This window comes from Vulpes vulpes, chromosome 13, assembly GCF_048418805.1.
Source record: "Vulpes vulpes isolate BD-2025 chromosome 13, VulVul3, whole genome shotgun sequence".
Taxonomy (NCBI): Eukaryota; Metazoa; Chordata; class Mammalia; order Carnivora; family Canidae; genus Vulpes; species Vulpes vulpes.
Genome location: NC_132792.1, coordinates 19,388,766 through 19,410,450, shown reverse-complemented (window position 1 = coordinate 19,410,450; position 21,685 = coordinate 19,388,766). Strand labels below are relative to the sequence as shown.

Below are 21,685 nucleotides of genomic sequence, written 5' to 3'. Positions count from 1 at the left end.
AGAGAATCTGAAAGTTGCCTGTGAGCTTACACCTGGCCCCAGTAGAGCTTCCTCATCAACATTCCAAGCCGGCCTCAGAAAGCTGGAGAGAGAATCTTGCAAGCACAGGAAAATAGACAAATTTCTTTCCTTCAAGCCTAATCTGATGATTTAAATCTATCTATCCTAATGCCTCTCAGGTGTTCTCACCATCCTATGCCTTTTAAGAGAGCTTCTGCAGGAAGGTAACACTAGTAGCTTCTCTTCTGATTAAACACATCTGCCACAAAATAGCAGGTGCCTTCTGGACACAATGAAAGTCTCAGAAATTCTAATAGGAAATTTGCAAAAGGTTTTGAATGCTCATATATTGAAACATATTTTAAGTTTTCTTTGACTTTGGAGAAAATGGGAATGTTTGTGTAGAATTTAATGTCCTTCAAAAGGAGGCATAAAAAAGGTTAATATAGTGGATTTGCTGGCTAAAACATAAAAAAAATTAAGCTACTGATGTTAAAGCAGGAAAATTTTCAAAAAAAAGGTTAAAATCTGGACTCATCAGATAGAAAAATGAATACATTTAAGTTTTTTTTTTTTTTTAACTCATTATAAGAAGAAACCAAGACGAAGTAAAACCAGGACATTACAAAGGAGAATCCAAAAAAGAAACAGCCAATAGATCAGAGAGTAAAATGAATATATAAATGGCAGGCAAAATTCACCCTTTCCACAATGGCAAGAAAAGTGAATTGAACCTCTGGGGGACAGAATTTACACACCTACAACAAGGATTATTTTGTATTGCTATCAGTTATCTACAACTCACAGAGTTGTAAAAACAGTCCCGTGGAATTAGATAGCCCCAAATGGTGTGCTATTGATGATGCATAGCTTTTCACAGAAGCATCATTTTTTCCATGCACAGATCGCTGACCATCATATTTATTGCTGTATTCCCCCGGTACAGGGTAATACTCCATAAATACTCACTAAATGGATAAATCTCTACTATGTATCAGGAATTAAGCTAGGCCCTTCACATGCATCCTTCCATTTACTCTCCCAACACCACCCTTTAAAATAATTATTCTCATTTCACTAATGAAAAACTAACTTGTGTGATGTGGTACAGCTATTACTTGTCAAAGGTTGGGGGTGGAGGACAAGCGAGGACAACTCAGGTCTGTGAAAGCCCTTTTCCCCTCTCTTTCCATTTAATATATGTTCTTTTTATTTGCCATCACTGTACCATCTGCCTCTAAATTAAGGGATTGTTTATAGGTTACAATGGTATAACAAACACACTTGCCTGATGAGCACGATATTGGAGGTTCACGCTCTGAGAAAAATAAATGAACAGCAACACTCAAGAGAATCTAAGCATAAAGTAAGAGACTCATCAACATCTTTTTTGCAACCTTGCAGATAAGCACAGGCTATTTACCAGCCCAGACTACCTCTACTCCTCCACTCCACCTGGATGCTCATTTCCCAATTTTCAGGATAATAAAGATAGATGAATTCAACACTGTTTATATGTGTTGTTTGTTTTCCTAGAGATCAGAATAGCACTTAGGAGATCTTCATGCTTCCTAGGACCATGAACTGCTTTCACAGCAACGCTATGAGGCAGGTACCATATCCTTTCTGCAAATAAAGAAAGCTGAAGGGCACTAGCAACCTTCACAAAATCACACCATGAAGCTACAGCTCTGGGCTTCAGCCTGGCCCTTGTCACCACCCTCAGCCCTCCACTCTTTTCCAGGGGTGGGTGAAGTTTGCTCTGTCACCACAGATCTTAATTTTTCACAAGCCTCTTTGCCCTGTTTTTCACAGCCTAGCCTCCAAGGGTACAGACCCTCACAGCTTCCAGCATCTTGCAGCTGGTAACTGCAGGCTGGAGTTCTATTCTCTGGCCACTTGGCACTTGTGATCACCTGGGTATTTCACCTTCACCCTTGGAGAGGCAGGGGCCAGAGGACAGGGGAAGAGAGTGGTTTTCCAAGGCCTCAGATAGCTGAATGACAAAGATGTAGGTCAAATGTTAACGTGAAATCCTCCTCTCTGTTCCCTAAACCCCCAATACTATTCTGCTTTCTTTTCTTTCCTGAAAGCAGGCTGCCCTCTTAGAATGAATAGTGTTTTCAGACACCATCAGATGAGTCTTGACATGAATAATAGCAAAATACTAGCATGTAGAAGGTGTCAATAAATGGTCAAATTAGTGGGTCACTTAATATTATTTCATTGTAATCTTCACAACAACTCTTGGGGACAGGTACTATTATTATCTTTGTTTTGGAGATGAGCAGTGAGATTGGGTAACTTATTCAGCTGAAGCAGCTTGCCCAAGATTCCAAGAAGGTTGTGATGTACCTATATCTGTGGTGGTACTTGGAGACCAAATGGGCCATCAAAAGCAATATGACGGCTGTTCAAAACACATATCTCAGGTCCACAGCCTCTTTCTTTATATCACTTAGCAGAAAGCCTTGGGAAGTGGTACCATGGACTCCGAGCACTGCAGCATAAGACCTTTATTTCTACGGGATGTCATACTCATCCTCTACAAACCAGGATAAATACCTACCCTTCCCTCAAGGGCATCTCACAATTCCCGTTCATAATAAAGAGAACACTACTTTCAAATAAGATCACAAAAAAGCTTTTGCCATTATTCTATCACACAGGCATTAAGAAACATTAAGTACACATTATCAGATGAAGGCGACCATAATCAGCCAAATGGTGACTAACTGATTGATTGCTTTTAGGGGTGGAATAACATACCCTGTATGGGATTTTCTTATATTCTTTAGGGAGGGACTAAGAAAAGAAATTAAACACTTGGAATCTAAACTAAGTTCTGACACTGCCTTCACAATTTTAGGAATTTCATCTAAAAAGCCATTATTTTAGTTGGTGTAGGGGAAGCAAAGTGTGTTCAGGACAATTTTAAGACTTAAGTTATGAGGATTTCATGCTCTGTTAACTCATCTTGAGCAACAGTTGAGTGTATTCCTTACATATTAAAACACTACCAATTTTGTCAGCAGGGAATCTACGATAAAATTAGCTCACTGTTCTTTTGAATTAGAATCCTTTCTTTCCAAAGATTTTTTTTTTTTTTTGTACAATTCAAATATGTCAAACAGGCATAAAGGGAGCTGCTTTAGTTGACACACCATCTCAACCCAAAGCATATCCCGTCTCTCTGGCAATCTTTAGCGTACCCAAGGGCTCCAAGGAACACACTATGAAAACCACCCATTTTGGAAAGAGGCTTGGCATCCACAGTGCTGGGCTACTCAAGAGCAAGTCACTTGCCCACTAAGAGTAATAGTTTTTTCTTAGAAAAAAATCTGGACTAGAATCAGGACTTCTCAGTATGTTTTTCCTCTAAAGCACAGTTTTGGTGCACAGAGCATGTTCTTTAGTCGGATTTTTCATTATGGTGCTTGCAAAAGTGGAGGGAGGATGCTACCCATATCCATGCAGACCCTCAGGGCAGGAGCACAGGTGAGATCTGGGGAAAACGTCCCTGACTTGGATGGGCTTCCATGGTGGCCCCAATGCTCCTGCTCGCCTGCTCTGTTCTCAATGGAGAGACATGATCCTAAGGGCTTCTGCAGTTCATTATAGTGTCGTTTTCTTTCTTTTCTTTCCTTTCTTTCTTTCCTTTCTTTCTTTCTTTCTTTCTTTCTTTCTTTCTTTCTTTCTTTCTTTCTTTCAAGATTTTATTTACTCATGAGAAATACAGAGAGAGGTGAGGGAAAGACATAAGCAGAGGAGGAAGCAGACTCCCTGTGCAGAGCCTGATGTGGGACTCGATCCCAGGACCCTGGGATCATGGCCTGAGCCAAAGGCAGATGCTCAACCACTGAGCCACCAGGTGCCCATAGTTTCTAAGGGCTTCTTGATCTCTACATATAATATTCAAAGCCCTTTGGATCTAAATGGAATCTTAATTTTTGTTTTGAAGATATTCATCTCAGGGACAGTAAGTATTATATTTATTTCAGAATTTTCCTATTTTGAAATCTTTCCTACTTAGAACATTTAATACTGATCCTGTAACCCAGCTAATTTGAATGACTTTTTCTTTTTTTCCTCTAGGATTGGTACACACTCATTTTCTCTAGAGTTCCCCAACCCCTTACCCTGATTTCCACATATGTGTCCTGGACAGTCAGAATCTATGCTTCTCTGTAGCTGCTTATGCTTATTAAGCAGCATAGCTTGCACGGATCTGCAATCCATCCTCCCCTTTTAAAGTAAACCCATGCCAGAAAATTTCAGCAAGGAGAGGCATTTCATTGTAAGGGTATGGGAAAGGCCACCGTGATGGGGAGAGGAAGAGGGAAGAAAATATTTTGGATACCGCATACTTTACCAGTAATGTCATGCTGTTTGAATGACTCACTGTAGATCTGATACTGATTCGGACAATGTTTCTTCAACCACTTGCAGACATCCTGCTGAGTCCACAGAGCCACTGGTTTTGACAGCTTCACCGTAGCCGACTATAAATGAAGAAGGAAAAGGTCTGTGAATGCCAGCACCACGTCTGGAAAGGTACTACTGTTAGAAGTCCTACTGTGTGTGGTCAAGGCTACCAGCTGGAATCCTTGAAGATAAGGATCTGGCTGTTTTTCTCCTAACCTCTACAGACCTTCTCCATATCCCTGAAAACCAGAAAAAAAGGTCTAGGTGGAAAAGACCATAAAAATTATACTTTTTCTCAAGTTATCATCTCTACCAGCAAAAAATCCCCAGGAAGTAGTGTTTTCTGACAAATACTTCAACAACAAGACAATGCTGTTGCTAAGCAATTAATTAAATTTTAGGGGTGAAATAGCTGCCCCCCAGTGGCCATTCTCTGTACTGTAAGATAGTGTCCATTTCTCCTCCTCTGAGACCTCTAGGGTCTAGTGCAACAGCAGCCCTGACAGGTGCTAATAATTATTTTAGGAATGCATGTTGTTGGATTTAGATACCTACATACTAAAGAGTGTAAGATGGCCTGGGAGTGGTCCTGTAAAGTCTAGGAATTATTTATGCCATAGTGGGGAAGCAAAAAAGTCAATTCCATCAGCCCGTGGAGAATGGTAATCAGATAACGGGGTGGCTAAACCTGATGTAGAAGCCAACTCATCAAGGCCTTTTATTGCTTACTAGATCTTTCAGGAGAGGTTTATGAAACAAAACAAAACAGAGGTGCAGAGGACCCAGCCTTTGACAGATGGCAGGTTACAAATTCATTCATTAATTAACATGCATCAGCTCTGTGCCAGATGCTGGTCTTCCTCATGGATCCCAGCAACTTGGCTGACGCAAGATGAAAGCTTATTTATAATTTTTTTTTATCATTCCAGGTCAGTGTTTGTCAACATAATAGGATTATAATATCAAAAATTCTTTAAAGGATGTTGGCTGGCACATAGACCTGGCCTTAAATATCACTGACCTTCTCATTAAAAATCATTTGCTTTTACTTCTCTTTCAGTCTTTCAGGTTAAGGGAAGAAGACAGCCCCAATTTTGTATGACTGTGATTTAATATCTTTCAAACACCTGCTAACATTTTTGACAATGAGGGCTTGCTTCAGTCTTACGATCTTCATCAGAAAGCAACTGTTCAATTTTATATTAGTCATCTTCATCAGAAAGCAACTGTTCAATTTTATATTAGTTATATTTAAGGTTAATTTTGTTTTACAGTAAATAAATTATGGTAAAAAATAAAATTTTTAGTAATATCTAGTTCATTTTAAAAACAAATTTGTTCAAAAACGATCAATTTATTTTTATTAGATTTTTTAATTTAAATTCAACTTGCCAACATATAGTATAACACTCAGTGCTCATCCCATCAAGTGCTCTCCTTAGTCATCCACTCACCTCACCCCCCCATCCTCCTCCCCTTCCGCAACCCTCTGTTTGTAAGAATGGTCAATTTAAAAAAAATGAAGGGAACAGTAGGAGAGATGGTAAAATAATAATAGACATGACATGCACAATTTACATTTGTGAAACATAGTGCTCAGGTGGTTCTTTGCTTTGTTAGTATATTTCCATTTGTACAATTCTTTGGACCATGGCTTACAATATCATCACAATAATTTTACTTTATGCTGTGATAATTTTTTTCACTCTGTGATTTTATACACGTATATATATATATATACACACATACATGTACATATATACACATCCATACACATAGAGCTGCTTTTCATTCTTTGAAAATTCATTCATTGGCATTCCTACACTGATATTTGGGGTTGATGTTCCCTCTCCTTGAATTTCAGCAAGGTTGGTGATGGTCCTGACCAATGGAATGTAGTGGAATTGATGATATCTATGTGACTTCTGAGGCAAGGTCACAAAGATACAGCTTCTGCCTAGCTCATCCTCTTAGGCACTCAGCTTTGGAACCCAACTATATGCTATGAGAAAGCTGAGATCACATGAAAAGACAAATGTAGAAATTCTGGCCAATTCCCCAATTGATGTTTCAGCTGACAGCCACCACCAACCATCAAACAAATGAGTAGACAAGTTGCAGATGATTCCAGCCACCAGTCTTTGAGTCTTCCAACTGAGGCTCCCAGACATCACGATGCAGAGACAAGCCATCCTTACTGTGCCCTAAGTGAATTCCTGACTCATGTAACCCATGAGCATCACAGATTGCTGTCTTTCACCACTAAGTTCAGGATAATTTGTTCTGCAACACCAGTAATAACTGGAACACTTAGTTATATGCTGCTGAGGACAGATCTGTTTTAACTGTGGTCTCAGAATGCCTTGTCTCTAATAGGTGCTACATAGCCGCAAGGAGTAAGTGAATGTATTAATGAAATTAACCCAGCGGTGAATTTCAAGGGTAGCTCTTTGCTGCTCTCTACCCACTGTATTGTGCTCACGTGGCTCCTAGTCAAACATTGTCAGCCTCTTCCTTCCACCTCCCATCCCCGAGTCACGGGCTGCTAGCCATGTTCCCTGCAAGCTCTGTATGCAACCGCATCACTTTCCTAATTTGGATGAGCAAGGAGGACCTCTGGTGTGGATGGCGCAAATAAGTGAATGTTTTGTTGTTCAGTTTCTTCCCTTTCTGCTCATCGTTACCTCCTTTCCTTTACATGATTAGGAACTTGAATTTTGGCTCTTTTAAGCTAGAAATGCACTCACTGTCGTGTTTCACAAGTCAGCACCTCTGAATCTGCCTCCTTCCTGCTCTTAAAACTTTTCTTCAGATTAGCTGAATGAGTTCGTAGCTGACACATCATTACCCTGAAACCCTTTACAAGTTTCCTGCAAGGAAAGCTAATCACATCTTTTGAAAACCCCTATAAACCAGTCATAGATGGCTGTAAATTAGGAAGGGAAAGACAGGCGAATGAAGTTGCTTGTATATTAATATACTGAACTTTCTGAAAGACCATCTTTAACTTGCTCCCTTCCTAGGAAACAGAGGGCTCTCAGCATCAAGTCAAAGCCCCTCAAAAGAGCTTCAGGTAGAGATTAACCCATTCCTGCCAAGTTGATTCAGGAGGCGCCTTATCAGCCCACCATGTTTGCTTTTGTCTCAGATTTTCCCTTTGTCATAAATTCAGGTGTTCTGAGGCCAATACTCAAGGAGGTGCTTTGTTTTTCCTTCAGAGTATACTCTTACTAAGAAGTAATTTGGTAACACTTGTTTGGACAGCAATTAATTCAAAGCCTTAGGCATAGATTTTTAAGACTGCAGGAACCTACAGGGATCTGCCTCCACGTAAACTGGCATAAATAAAATGGGGGAGGGATGAAGAGTCCTATCATTAAGCACTGCTTGTCTCTTCTTAATCAGAGAGTGATAAAAGTACTGGCCCCATTTATTAGCTGATTCTTAGCCTTGGCTTTATTATGAAATTATTAGTTTGCTACACATCAACTTGTTAAGAGGCATAATGACTCCACTTGCCCCAGTCTGCTGCTGCTTATGGATTCTCAGAGCTGACTTTATTTTTTCTGCTTGAGCTGCTCTTTGCGTAGCACCTAGGTGAACCTCAGCCACTTGTCCTATCATGATTGCCCTATCTCCAACAGCAACTAAATCTGGGGCATGAATGCCATAACCTGATCCTTTTAAAGAGTTTAAACCTCCATGTGCAATTTGGAACAACGAGGAGCATATGCTAAACTCATGTCAATCCATGTATGGTTGTCCCACCGGGAGGTGCAGCATCGTCAAACTTAATAGCTCCACAATGTTATTTCAACCACCCACCTTTCCTCTGCTCTACTCACAGCTCTCTTTGTATGCGACTCTAGCCAAAAATATTCTGATATGTTGTGTTTCCCAGTGGGAGCCAAGACCAAAACAGTTCAAAAACAAAGAGTATTTCATATTTATTAGACATAGTAAACTAGTAAAAAACAAAAAAACAAAAAACAAACAAACAAAAAACCCATCCTGCCCAAAGGCAAACATTAAAAAAACATTTGCCCCAGTTCCCTTTCTCCTGGCTCAGGTCTACCATACCATTCACTGGATTTATAGCCCTGGAGACAATTTGAGTTTGTTTTGTTGCCCTGAAAGAAGCCAGAGGCAGTTTGTTATCTTAACCCCATGCATTGTGACACCAAACAGAATCCCAGGCATTTCCTCTCTGAATTGGTCCTGGCCTTTCTATAGACAAGCTGAAAATGCACTTCAGGAGCTTTTAGGGTCTATTTTACAAGGAGATCTCATTTGGGGTGGAAGATGCATCCCTGAGGGAAAGTTTGTTTGCAAATTACTTTTTTGGGGCACATGATTTCTTACTGTTATTCAACAGTTTCAGCCCTGTTTTACAGTAATTTTTAATTTGTATTTACATGGAGAGAACCCTTAAGTTTTGAGTTCTTGGAGGTAAACTTTAAGCTTTTCTAAGTTATAAAATAATTAAATGCTTTAAGGAAATTTGATATTGAAAGAACATGTTACAAAATGCTTTTCAAGTTAAATTTTATCTTGTCATTCGATTATCCCTTACCTGTTTTGCAACATAAAATCTCTTTAATATACTAGGTTTTGATTTATAAGAGAACACTGCAATTTTACACTCCCACTGGCTGTATAAACTCAAGTAGGTAAGCTTACATGAGGCCCAGTGGGCTAACTGGGGAAAAGTAGAGAACTCATAGATCATTTATACCCACTGGCAAGTCAAACTGAGCTTTGTGCCCAAATACCAGGAAGTGGTAAACACATTTGCAGCCTCTCATTATAAACAGGTGTTTGCAAGTTCCCTTACAATCGTGCAATGTTCTCCATTTAGAATCCGGTCTTCTTTTCCATTGGTTTAACCACTGTGTAATCTTACTCAAGATGGGGAAAAGAGATTGAAGAAAAGGAAAAACATACATACAACAAGGTATTTATGTCTCCAGGCACAGCTTTTGAAGCTCATTCGCCTCCCCCCCACCCCCCCAAAAAAAAATGGAAGGATGGGCTAGTTCACAGAATCCTTGACTTGGAATTCATTGATTTTCTAGTAGTAATAATGCCATCTTCTGCTGCCTTAACTCCTTCAGGAGTTAAGGAGGTACTTAGAAAGTTTTAATGATTCTCTCTCCTATTCTGTTCCCAGGATAGCTTCTGAGCTCCACTCAGTCATTCTTGGGTTTAAACGAAACTAAGATGAAGGAAGCTTCTTAAACTTTATACCCTCCAAGAGAAGATATCTCACTGCTAGCAAGTTAACAGATAAAAGCAAAATCTCCTCTCAGATAAATGAAAGATAAATATATGTAGTGATATTTCACATTTTTTGGTCTTTAATTGACCATTGCTTTAATATCACCTCAGTCAGTCCATATGTCCTCATTCCGGTGTTCATCTCTTCTAAGCAGTGCAACAGCAATGGGGAAGCAACTTTATGAATTTTTCCAAATAAACAGTGTGACATTATGAGTTTCTTCAACTGTTCTTCACATACATCTCTTTTAGACCTTTAAATTTTCATTCTCCTCTACGGGGCATGGTAGCTTGTTAGTATTGCCTTAAGAAGGATCTTAAATGGACTGACTACAAAAGGAAATATGTTATTGAAACCCAAACCTATCTACCTATCTTCTTTCTTCTTCTTTTTTTTTTTTCCAAAGTCATTTCATTGGCTTACACTGAACTTAGAGGAAATCTATAATTTTGAGTCTTCTTCAAAGGAACTTGTGTCAAAGTAGGGGTTCTCTTTTCCTGAAAGTAAAATTTTAAGAACTTCAACTTTATTTTTCAGGTTTCAATACATCATGTGGAATCCTTTTTAAAAAAAAAAAAAAATTGAAGATTTTATTCATTTGAGAGCAAGTGAGTGAGCAAGCACAAGCAGCAGAGAGGGGCAGAAGGAGAGGGAGAAGCAGACTTCCTGTGGAGCAGGGAGCCTGATGTGGGATTCAACTCCACATCTCTGGGATCATAAGCCAAAGGCAGATGCTACACTGATTGAGCCACCCAGGCGCCCCATCATCTGGAATCCTTATTAACCAGTGTATTGGTTACTCTCCCATATTTGTACCATCCATGTAAATATCAGCTTTTTCAGGTACTCAAAAGTTTTTAAGAGCATAATAGGGTCCTGGGATTAAAAGTTTGATAACCACTCTTCTAAGACATTATTAGCGTACATCATTGAAATTTTTAAAAAAACTTGACCTAATTTTTTCCTTAATTTTATCCTGAATTTTAGTGATGGCCTTTTTCATTCCTAAATGCTCAGAACCAGTCTCTAGAGGACTCTAAATAGTCAGTAGGTTCAAGTTTAAACCCAAGGTAAAAATCCAATCCATTTTAAGACATCTAAATGGTGGTTACTAAGCTGGGACTACAATAAATATATCAAGGTATGTTTGTGTGTAAGCTACCTGGATAAAGACCAATAGTGATTGAAGATAATTACTTTTCTTTAGAGCTGTACAAAATTTGGAAAAACAATGATCTAGGTTCAAGACTCTCCCTGAAAATTTGTAGCATCAAAGAATGCATCCCATTGGGGTACCTGCGTGGCCCAGTTGGTTAAGAGTCTGCCTGTGGCTCAGGCCATGATCCCAGGGCCTTGGGATCAAGCCCCACATGGGGCTACCTGCTCAGTGGGGAGTCTGCTTCTCCTTCCCCCTCTGTTCTTCCCCTGGCTTGCTCACTCTCTCAAAAAAGAAATAAAATCTCAAAAAAAAAAAAAAAATCTTGTGAAATGGGCTATTCCATTGCTAATAAGCTCTAAGGGCTTAAAATAGTTTTTTGTATTGAAGCCAAAGTCAGACTTCTATCCTCTATTTCTCATGGATTCTGAGTCTTGCCCTTTGGAGCAATGCAAAACAAATCTCACCACTCTATGCACTGATTTCCATTTCACACATTGTACTGGTGCTCTCCATTGGGTCTCATAGTTTTTTTGTTTTAAACCATGGTATTTGTTGATAAATCAGAAATTATATCTCCAGCCCATTCTTCCCAAACTAAAGAATCACATACAACTGATTTCACAGTTCCATTTGCAGATCTAATAAATATTTCAAATTCAATGAACATTTCAATTCAGGTCCAAAACTGACCCGTCCTTCCCCTCAAAACTGCCTTTCTCACTTCATCTAATAAGGTAAACTCCATACTTTGTGCTACTGAAGCCCCAAATCCTAAATTCAACATATATTCCTCTCTCTCTTTTAATTTTTATTTTATTTTATTTATTTATTCATTTATTTATTATTTATGATAGTCACACCACACACACACACACACACAGAGAGAGAGAGAGAGAGAGGCAGAGACACAGGCAGAGGGAGAAGCAGGCTCCATGCAGGGAACCCAATGTGGGACTTGATCCGGAGTCTCCAGGGTCATGCCCTGGGCTGAAGGCAGCGCTAAACCGCTGGGCCACCGGGGCTGCCCCCACGGGTCTACCTTTAAATATGTCCAGACTCCAATCTCTTTTCATCACCAACATTGCTATAACCCCGATCAAAAACACTATCGTGCCACACCTAGTCCACTTCATCTAGGTACCTAATGCACCTAACAGATGCATTAGTTTTTTCCCCCTTATTTTAAATCTTTGAAATGGCTTACAAAGCCTCAATCTGGTGACCCAGTATCTCTGATGGCCACCATCACCACCTTTCCCTAATACTTACTGTTCTTACTACATCAGTCTTCTTGCTTTTGCTCATGAATGCCAACTATACCCACTTCATATCTTGCCAGGGAGGCTCCTCTCCCAGGCACTGACCCTTCATTTCTTTCAAACCATTGCTCAAGTTCTACCTCCTAAATCCTGCCCAGATCTCCTTATTTAAAAATGCAACCCTCCTCTCTCTGGCACTTCTGATACTCATTATCTCGCTTCAATGTTTCGTTCTCAAGAGCAAGTATCCTCCACCACACTACACAGTTCACTCATTTTGTCTATTATGATCCTCATCTGTCTCTTCCCACTGGCCTGCCATCTCCACAAAGAGCAGAGATCTTTCTTATTTTGTGAAGAATCCCAAACTTTAGAATAGTACTCGGCACATAGCAGGCACTCAATAATTATTTGTTGAACGAATGAAGAACTGTCTGGTCCGTCATCATATATCACAGCTCCTATATCCTTGAGTGTCAGAAAGATGATTCAAGTCCCAGCTGTGCTCTTGACATTCCCAGGTTAGAACTACAACAGCCTTTTCTCCAATTAGATTTCTCTTATACTGAGCCAAATATGCAGAGACATTCTAGCACTATAATTCTTAGCAAGACAGCTCACATTTCTGATCCTCGATTTTTCTTTTCCGATTGACACAGAGAGTGATGTAATGAAACAAGCTTGGCATTTGGAGTCATGCAGACCTAGGCCGAAAGCTAGCTCTGGCATTCACTAGCATTGTGACCTTGGGCAGGTCACTGAACCTTTCTAAACATGTCCCTCAATACACTAAAACCTATCTTGTCATTTGTGGAGATTAAAAATGGTTTATCCAAAACAGTTTAAGAGACCCTGCCACATACTATGTGTTCAGGAAAGTATATCTTCTTATCTCTTGAATGTCAGTGATATGCTCTCCTGCTGGATTCCCAAACCTGATCTAGGGAAGCATCAATGAAGTACAGCAGACACAGGTGATCTATGGAGTCCAGCTGACTCGAGTTGAGTTGCAGGCACTGGGAGCTGTTAAGATTAGTGACCTCAAAGACAGCTGAAGGCAAGGGGAAGTATTAGAAGGCACCAGTAAAAAAAAAAAAAAAAAAAAAAAAAAAAAAAAAAAAGGCAAGCATAGGAATAAGAAATGAGAAAATATAGGAAAAAAGAAGCATGGAAAGATAAATATACCAAATTAGGAGAGTCACAGGGATGGTCCCTTTATTCAAACCCACTTTGCTGCAACTACACAAATATCACTTTGTGTTTTCCCATGATAGGTCATGCCACTGGTTTCCCTGAGACTCAGAATCAGCTCTTCCCTGTCTCTAGGGACATTCATGCACAAAAGGTCCCAATCCCATGCCAATGATATGGCCTGGACTCCCCAGGCATCTGACGGAACTATTTAGAAAGGCGCACCATCCAGATGCGTAGACACTACTATTTACAAGCTGTGAAGCAGGCGCCTGCACGTCATGCTGGTGAAGATCTGCTGGCATCCAAATGCATGCTGCTGGGCATAAAAGTTTCCAACATTAAAACCCCAAGGAGGGAGTAAACAGACACGCAGAGGCAGTCAACAGGAAACAAGATGTCTGTGGCATCCTGAATGGCTCAGTTTATCAAGGCCTGCTCTTCCTCTAAGCCCACATTGTTATGTTTGTCAAGAGAAATATGGAAGAAGAGGATCACACTATACTTTGTGTCTGCTTCATCTTAGTACAGCAGGAAAACCCATTCCTCATCTGCCCAACTAAGCATACCCTATGGGAGCTGCTCTGCCGCAAGGTACAAAGACACACATATGCTCTGAGCATATACCTTATGGTCAAACCCCTGGGTGAATGCTGGATGAATGAAAGCATGCTAAAGCAAAAAGGAAAACAAGTATGAGCCAGAAAATGGTTATGACCATTTCATATTTTTCTTTCTTTTTTAAGATTTTATTTATTTCAGAGAGAGTGAACTCACATATAAGTGAGGGGAAGGGCAGAGGGAGAGGGAGAAAGAGACTCCCCACTGAGCAGGGAGTCTGATGTGAGGCTCGATTCCATGACCCTGGGATCACGACGTGAGCCGAAGGCAGATACTTAACTAAGCCACTGAGGTGCCCCTTACTTCATATTTCTATGACAATTCCTTGGGAATAACAATTTGGTGGACTGATTAAAAAAAAATGTCCTAAGTACAAAATGATTCTCTGAATATAGCTAGAGGTCCCTCAGGCACAAGGTGGCATCTATTTCTCCCTATCTTGACACCAGGGGATGCAGGGAGAAGGAAGGGGAGCCGTGTGACCTACTTTGACCAAAAGAACAAGGCAAAGGTGATGATGAACCAGGTCTGAAAGGAGTTCTCAAGAGGCCTTTTGGGCTTGTGCACTTTTGCTTGCTCCTCCGAAATCATTATGAGAACATGCCTGGTCAAGTCTGACCACTTCATATTTGGAAACATGGCAGAAAAACTTATTGATGCCATTCCAGACAGAACATTAGATTCAATTTTGTAACAAAGCATATAAGAAGAATTGTTCTAAGCACTTTAGATAAATCATCTTTAATCATCCCAACAACCTAAAAAGTACTTATTACTTTCAGCTGACAGGAACAGGCTTAGAAAGTTGAAGTAACTCATACAAGGTCACTCTGCTAGTGAATTTCAGAGCTGTGTTCAGTCCAGGTCTGCAATAATTCCAATGTCCATGCTTATGCCATGACATCACTCTAGCTTGATAAACATGCAAGAAGAAATGAGGCTCATGATATCACTCTGGCTTGATGGCCATTGGGGAAAAAAAGGACATGAGCTCTCTTAACTGAAGTTCTTAGTGCTGGTTCGATTCCTTAATTGAATCAATTGAGATAAATCTGTGAAAAACAATCCTGCCTTTGTGCTAACCTGGGCATGCCCAGTGTAGAGCTAGGATCAACACCTGTCATCTGTCCCTTAGACCTGGGATCTTTCTACTCTCTTCATTATGGGAGGCAGCACATTTTTCAGTTCTGTATAGTAAGGCAGTACTTAATAATCAGTCTTTCATTTACATCACCAGCAAAATGTGAGCAGGAACAACTTCTCTGTCTACCTTACAGAGTTGTTGTAAAGATAAAATGAAGATCATAAGGCTGAGCAGTTGCTCTGATGATTTTACAGAAAAAAGAGGACTGATGGATCCTGGGAAGTTGAGGCTACCAGACTATTGGCATGCAGAGAAAACTAAGGCATTAAGAAAATATTCTAGTTGTATTTAGCAGGACAGGGTGGGGGCTCTGGAGTCTGGAGAGCCTAAAAACTCTGGGCGCTGTCAGGGAAGGAGTTAGTCGGTGCAAGATTCCAAATTTAGTGTGTTTGGATTTTAAAAGTTAAGCCTACATGAAGGACAGCTACTCTCCCACTTCCATGACTTCTTGGTGGCAAAACAATTTGTCCCTGTATTAGATTCAGCCAAATGACAATTCAATGGAACTTGTTACGTATTAAAGTTTCTAATCCCTAAAACATATATGTTGAAGCCCTAACCCCCAATGTGACTGTATTGGGAGATAGGGTCTTTATGAAAGTAATTAAGATTAAATGAGGTTGTAAAGTGGGGTCTGTTTCTCTCTCCATCATGTGAGCACACAGCAAGAAGGCAGCTATCTGTAAGCCACGATGAGAGCGCTCACCAGATTTGACCATGTTGGCACTCTCAAGACTCCAGCCTCCAGAACTCTGAGAAAATAAGTTTCTGTTAAGGCCCCCAATTTATGGTAGTTTACTATGGCAACCCAAACTAATACAGGGCCACACTCTGGTTCAGATAAACTGGTCAATTCGCAAAATAGTCTGATAATCCACAATTGATAAAACTTGGAAAATCTTGCTACATATGTTTAATAAGGAAGATAAAATAGAGAAGAGATGAAGACAACAGAAAAAGCAGATTTTTTCTTATTCATTTTTCAAGATTTTTTTTTTTGAGAGAGCGAGAGAGAGCAAGTGCCTGAGAGTGTACACGAGCAGGGGAAAGGGACAGAAGAGGGAGAAAGAGACTCTGTTGAGTGGGAAGCTTGATGCAGGGCTCCATCCCAGGACCCTGAGATTGTGACCTGAGCCCAAGGCAGATGCATAATGGATTGAGCCACCCAGGTGCCCCTACGTTTACTTTTCAAATACTGACTTTTATATAATTAAAGAAAATCTTAACCTACGATTTATTTTATTAATGCAATTACATTTTTATAAACTATTTTCCTAGAATCTGTGTCCCTGTACATGTCTTTATGGCCACATGCCCCCTGAAAACAAAAAAAGTTCCATATTACTTAACAATTTAAGTAATTTTTATGCTTTTATAATCATCCTGTCTATCCTTAATCTTCTTTTTGCTATCAAAGAAAGCATGCACATGGTTTAAAAAAATAAACAAAAGAGTGTATAGTGAAAAACACCAGTCCCTTGTCCCATTTGTTCTCACTGGAAGATATTATTTCCTCAGAATAGCACACACATATGATCAAACTCAAATATCTCTCTTCTCCAACCCTAGTCACAATCTCGGGATGGGGAGGCAATCTCATAGCGATTTCTCTTAATTGATTAGACTTAGATAATTATCTCTGGATATCCTTAAGAGAATGATCAGGAATTAGCACATACATGCCAGCTTCCTCTTCCCTTCCCTGGTTTGCTGTTAGGATTATTAATATTAGTTTTTAACTGGTGGTTTTTCCAAGCTTAATATATTTAAATCTGTATGACTTTCCAAATAAGGATCCTCTTTGTTCTTATTCTCTTTTGTAATAGTCCATCTCCTTTCACATCCCACCTTCTGTCATTTGCAGTATTTTTATATTGTCAAGGACAACAGTGCATATTTTCTATCCTACATCTCCAACAGATCGATATTATCTGTACTGATTTGAAGTTAAAAAATCAATAAGTAGTTGGGGTGCCTGGGTGGCTCAGTTGGTTAAGTGTCCGACTCTGGGTTTTAGCTCAGGTCATGATCTCAGGGTCATGAGATCTACGTGATTTTTACGTGCTGGGCATGGAGCCTGCTTAAAGTTCTCTTTCTTTCTTCCCATCTGTCCCTCCCCTGCCCCCTCCACTCATGCACATGCTTCCCTCACCACTCACAAAAAAAAAAAAAAAAAAAAAATTAATAAGTAGCATTTACTATATTGTGACTATGTAAAAATACTGTTCAATGCTGGACCAATTGCTCTGATTTCCCTTATTTTTCTTGTATCACATTCTCAGTTGTCTAATGTTGCATCTGCTCAGAATCTCAAAGAAGTTTCCCATGACAAAAATCAAATAGAATTTTTCTTATACTCCATCAATTGCATAAATTCATGCTACAATGTAGTTTGCTTGTCCCCCAGGTCATCCATACTTTTCTTCTACATCAGAGGTCAGTAAACCATGGCTCCAAGGACCAAACCCAGCCCATTGCATATTTCTATATGGTCTGTAAGCTAATAATGGTTTTTATATTTTTAAATGGCTAACAAGATCAAAAGAATAATATTTTATAATGTGTAAAAATCATGTGCAACTCAAACTTCAGCGTTCATAAAGTTTTCCTGGAGCACAGCCATGCCCGTTTGCTTTTATGCTACAAAGCCAGAGTAAAGGATTGTGACTGAGACCAAAGAGATTGCAAAACTAAAAATATTTACTATCTGGTTTTATTTAGAAAAACTTTGCTAACCCCTCTTCTACATGGTAAGAGACTTTTCTCAATTTCATCTGCCAAATCATCTACTAAATTTTAAAATTTATTTCAAAATTGCATTTTAATTTCCAAGGGCTGTCTTATTCTCTGATGTGTTTTTTTTCAAAGCCACTGGGGATTTTTATTTTCCGTGGATGCAATATTGTTTTGAATTGCTTCGAGGATACTAATTAAAGTTTTTAAAGGGAGGGTTGGTATTTCTCAAACGTTTTCGATGTGCATATTTGATTTTATCTGTAAGTTAAATATCTGGTTTATAGATCTATTAAAAACAATTAGGCAATGGAGACCAGACTTGGATTTCTGTATGTTTGCACTGGGCTTGTTGCCTGAGTGGCCAATTACTCAGAATGCTCCCCAAATGCCACAATGAAGATGACATCACTCCAGAGAGCTGATACATAAATATGTTCCAACTCAATCTAGATATTTAAAAAAAAAAAAAAAACTTTTAAGAAACAGACTTTTTTTTCTTTGCCTGAAGCAGCATAATAATCTAGCCATTGGGCTTTGTTCCTATAGTAGAAGAGGGCAAGGCAAAGACTATTTGATATTTCTTTACTTGTTCCCCATCTTATATACTGTGTCTCACTCCTGTCCCCAAGTCTAAAGCCTCTCTGAGATTTTACCTTCAAACCTACCGGTGTCTCCCCTTCCATTCTCATTGTTACTGTCATCTTCTATTTCTTTACTATTTTCTTTTTTTAAAGATTTTATTTATTAATCATGAGAAATGAGAGAGAGAGGCAGAGAGACACAGGCAGAGGGAGGAGGAGGCTCTATCCTGGAACTCTGGGATCACGCCCTGAGCCAAAGGCAGACGCTCAACCGCTGAGCCACCCAGGCGTCCCTCTTTAGTGTTTTCAAATTACGTTCAGTTGGATGAGGAAATGGATACTTTTGTTGGGTGTGTCATCTTGTATGTCTCCGCATCTTTAAAATTATCATGATATATCTTATCCATACAAAAGAACATACGTCCAGGGACATGTACATACATACTTGTATTCCACTGAAAAGCTATTATTTTCTCATTCCCTATTAGATGTTTACATTGTTTCTAGATTTGGGCCACTATCTATTTTGAAAATCCTAATCTCCAGGTCCCCATTTCTGCCACCAGGTACTGTCTCATTTCTCTGTTCTCTTCACAGAAACCTATCTTGGAAGAATTATCTGAGGTAATCTGTTTCAGCACCGTGTGCTGTCACTCTGGTTGGGCTTTCCTCCCTACGCTTCACCAAACATATTCTTGCCACAGCCAGCTGCTACTTCTGGTATCACTTCTTCCAATAACCTATCTCCTTTCATGTGGCCTCTTAGTGGCATCTGACAAAAGGAAACACTGCCTGTTCTTGAAGTGCTTTCTTCCCCTTGGCTTCCATATAATTCACTCTAGTGTTTTTTTTTTTCTTCAAGATTTTATTTATTTATTCATGAGAGACACACACAGAGAGGCAGAGACATAGGTAGAGGGAGAAGCAGGCTCCATGTAGGGAGTACAACGTGGGATTCGATCCTGGGTCTCCAGGATCACACCCTGGGCTGAAGGCAGCACTAAACCACTGAGCCACTCTTTATTGCCAGTTCTCCCTCTTTGATCAAACTCTAAATAATATGTTTCGTGGTTTGGCCCTGGTACCCCTACTAATGTTGATATTCCCTCCCATGGTAATTTCAAGTCCTATTGGCTTTAAATACTGTCAATAAGGTGATGATGTTCAAGTTTACACTGTTCCCTCAATGTATCTCTGTAACTTGACTCAATTATACAAGCTGCCTACTTGAGAGCTCACTCAGATGTCAAATAGGACTTTCAAACATAACATGTTCCTGAAACAGAATGCGTGATTTCCATAAACTCTGTTTTTCCACAAGTGTTTCTATATTTTGGTAGGTACTGACCAAAAGGTCGGTAATCCTTTCATTCCTTAGCTTTCCCTTGCCCCCTTCCTAGCACACAGATACACATGATCCATAAAATCCCATGGAAAATGTGTTATCTCCACCTGTACCGCTTCCAACCCAGTTCAAAAGGCAACCATTTCCCACCTAGACTGCTCCAATAATCTCCTATCCAAATCCCCATCTTCCACACTTGCCTCCTATAATCTATTCCATAGTTTCAGAGTAATTTTTTAAATATGTAGGCCTCATTGCGTCCTTTATTGTCTTCTCTTTCCACTTAAAATAAAATCCAAATTCCACCCTCCAGTCTGTAAGGCCCTTTCTTCATGCATTTACTACTGCTGTTTGCCTTGGTCTTAATGTTCCAAGACTAAGACATTCTTGTCTGTTCCTCTAACACATGGAGCCTATCCTATTTTAGGGCAGGTAATGAATGAAAGCTAGCCTTTCTCTCAGATTTCCTCATTACTAGCTTTGGCTTGTCATTCACATCCTGGTTTAAATGTCATTTCCTCAGGGCTGTCTTTCTTGAGCAAAAGATAGTAACTGTTCCCCACGATGCTTTTGACACCTTATCTGATAGTTTTACATTTACTTATTTACTACAATATTCCCTATAACTAGCACCTAGATACAAAGTAACTACTCTTTAATGAATGAACTATAAAGTGAATACAGTAAATCTCCATCATCTGGACTGATTTCTTGATGATAGAATATATAAAGTCTAGAAGATGACACGATCATTTTTCACCTTATGTTTTTCCATAGCTTTTTAAAAAATGTTTTTAGTGCAATTCTAGAGTCACAGCAACATTCAGTGGGAAGTACAGAGAATTCTTACGTATACTTCTCTGCCTCACACATGCACAGTCTCTTTCATTACCAATATCCTCCACCAGAGAAGTACATTTTCTTCATTTAGAAGAATCTACATTGATGTATCATTATTACTCAGACTTCATAGTTTAGGGTTCACGCTTAGCGTTGCACATTCTAATGATTTGGACAAATGCATGTGACAGGTATCCACTATTATAGTATCATAAAGAGTAATTTCACTGCTGTAAAAATCTTCTGTGTTCAGGCAATTCATCCTTCCTTCCTCCCTAATCCCTGACAACCATTGATATTTTTACTGTGTGCATAATTTTGCCTTTTCCAGGATGCTATACAGTTAGAATTACACAGTATGTGGTCTTTTATATATGTAGCCTATATAAGATGTCTTGCATAATATTCCATTGTGTGTATGTGCATTTTCCTTATCCATTTACCTATTGAACACTTAGGTTGCTTCCTTACCTTGGCTATTATAAATAATGCTGCAATAAGCATTTAGTTTTCTTTGGAAAGTCCAATAGCGGAATTATGGGATATGGTATTTCTATTTGCATTGTTTTGAGGAACCTCCATGAGGTTTTCCACAGTGGGTGTATCAACTTACATTCCCTTTAATGGTGCACGATAGTTCCTTTTTCTCCATATCCTCCTCAACACTTGTTATTTCTTTTTTGATTTTAGTCATTCTGACAGGTATAAGGTAGTATCTCATTGTGGTTTTGATTTGCATTACTCTGATGATGAGTGATGCTGAGCATCTTTTCATGTGTCTGTGGACCATTTGTAGATCACTGAAAAAAACGTCTATTCAAGTCCTCTGCTCATTTTTTAACTGTTTTTGTGTATGTGTGTGCATGTGTTGAGCTGTAAAAGTTCTTTATATATTTTGGATATTAACCCCTAATAGGATATATCACTTGCAAATATCTTCTCCCATTCACTAGATTGAATTTTTGTTCTGCTGATATTTTCTGGAGGTTTTTTTTTTTTTTTTTTCATTTTGTTTTTGTTGATAGATTTTGCTGTGCAAAATCTTTTTATTTTGATATAGTCCCAATAGCTTATTTTCAGTTTTGTTTCCCTTGCCTCAGGAGACA

The 21,685-nt window shown here is 39.3% G+C and overlaps 1 protein-coding gene across 14 annotated transcripts in view; it reads right to left on the bottom strand.

Moving 5' to 3' along the window:
* SAMD12 (sterile alpha motif domain containing 12) overlaps positions 1 to 21,685 on the bottom strand; it is a 372,850-nt gene that overhangs the window by 207,497 nt on the left and 143,668 nt on the right. For 8 of the 14 annotated variants that reach the window (XR_011996526.1, XR_011996528.1, XR_011996531.1 and 5 more), the window contains exon 3: positions 4,373 to 4,502. Coding sequence is in view for 4 of the 14 variants with exons in the window: in XM_025993376.2 (XP_025849161.1) it covers positions 4,373 to 4,502 (130 nt within the window). In the remaining 10 variants the exon portion in view is untranslated. The remainder of the gene's footprint in view (positions 1 to 4,372; positions 4,503 to 21,685) is intronic. The other 6 variants (XR_011996532.1, XR_011996534.1, XR_011996533.1 and 3 more) reach the window with 1 other exon arrangement.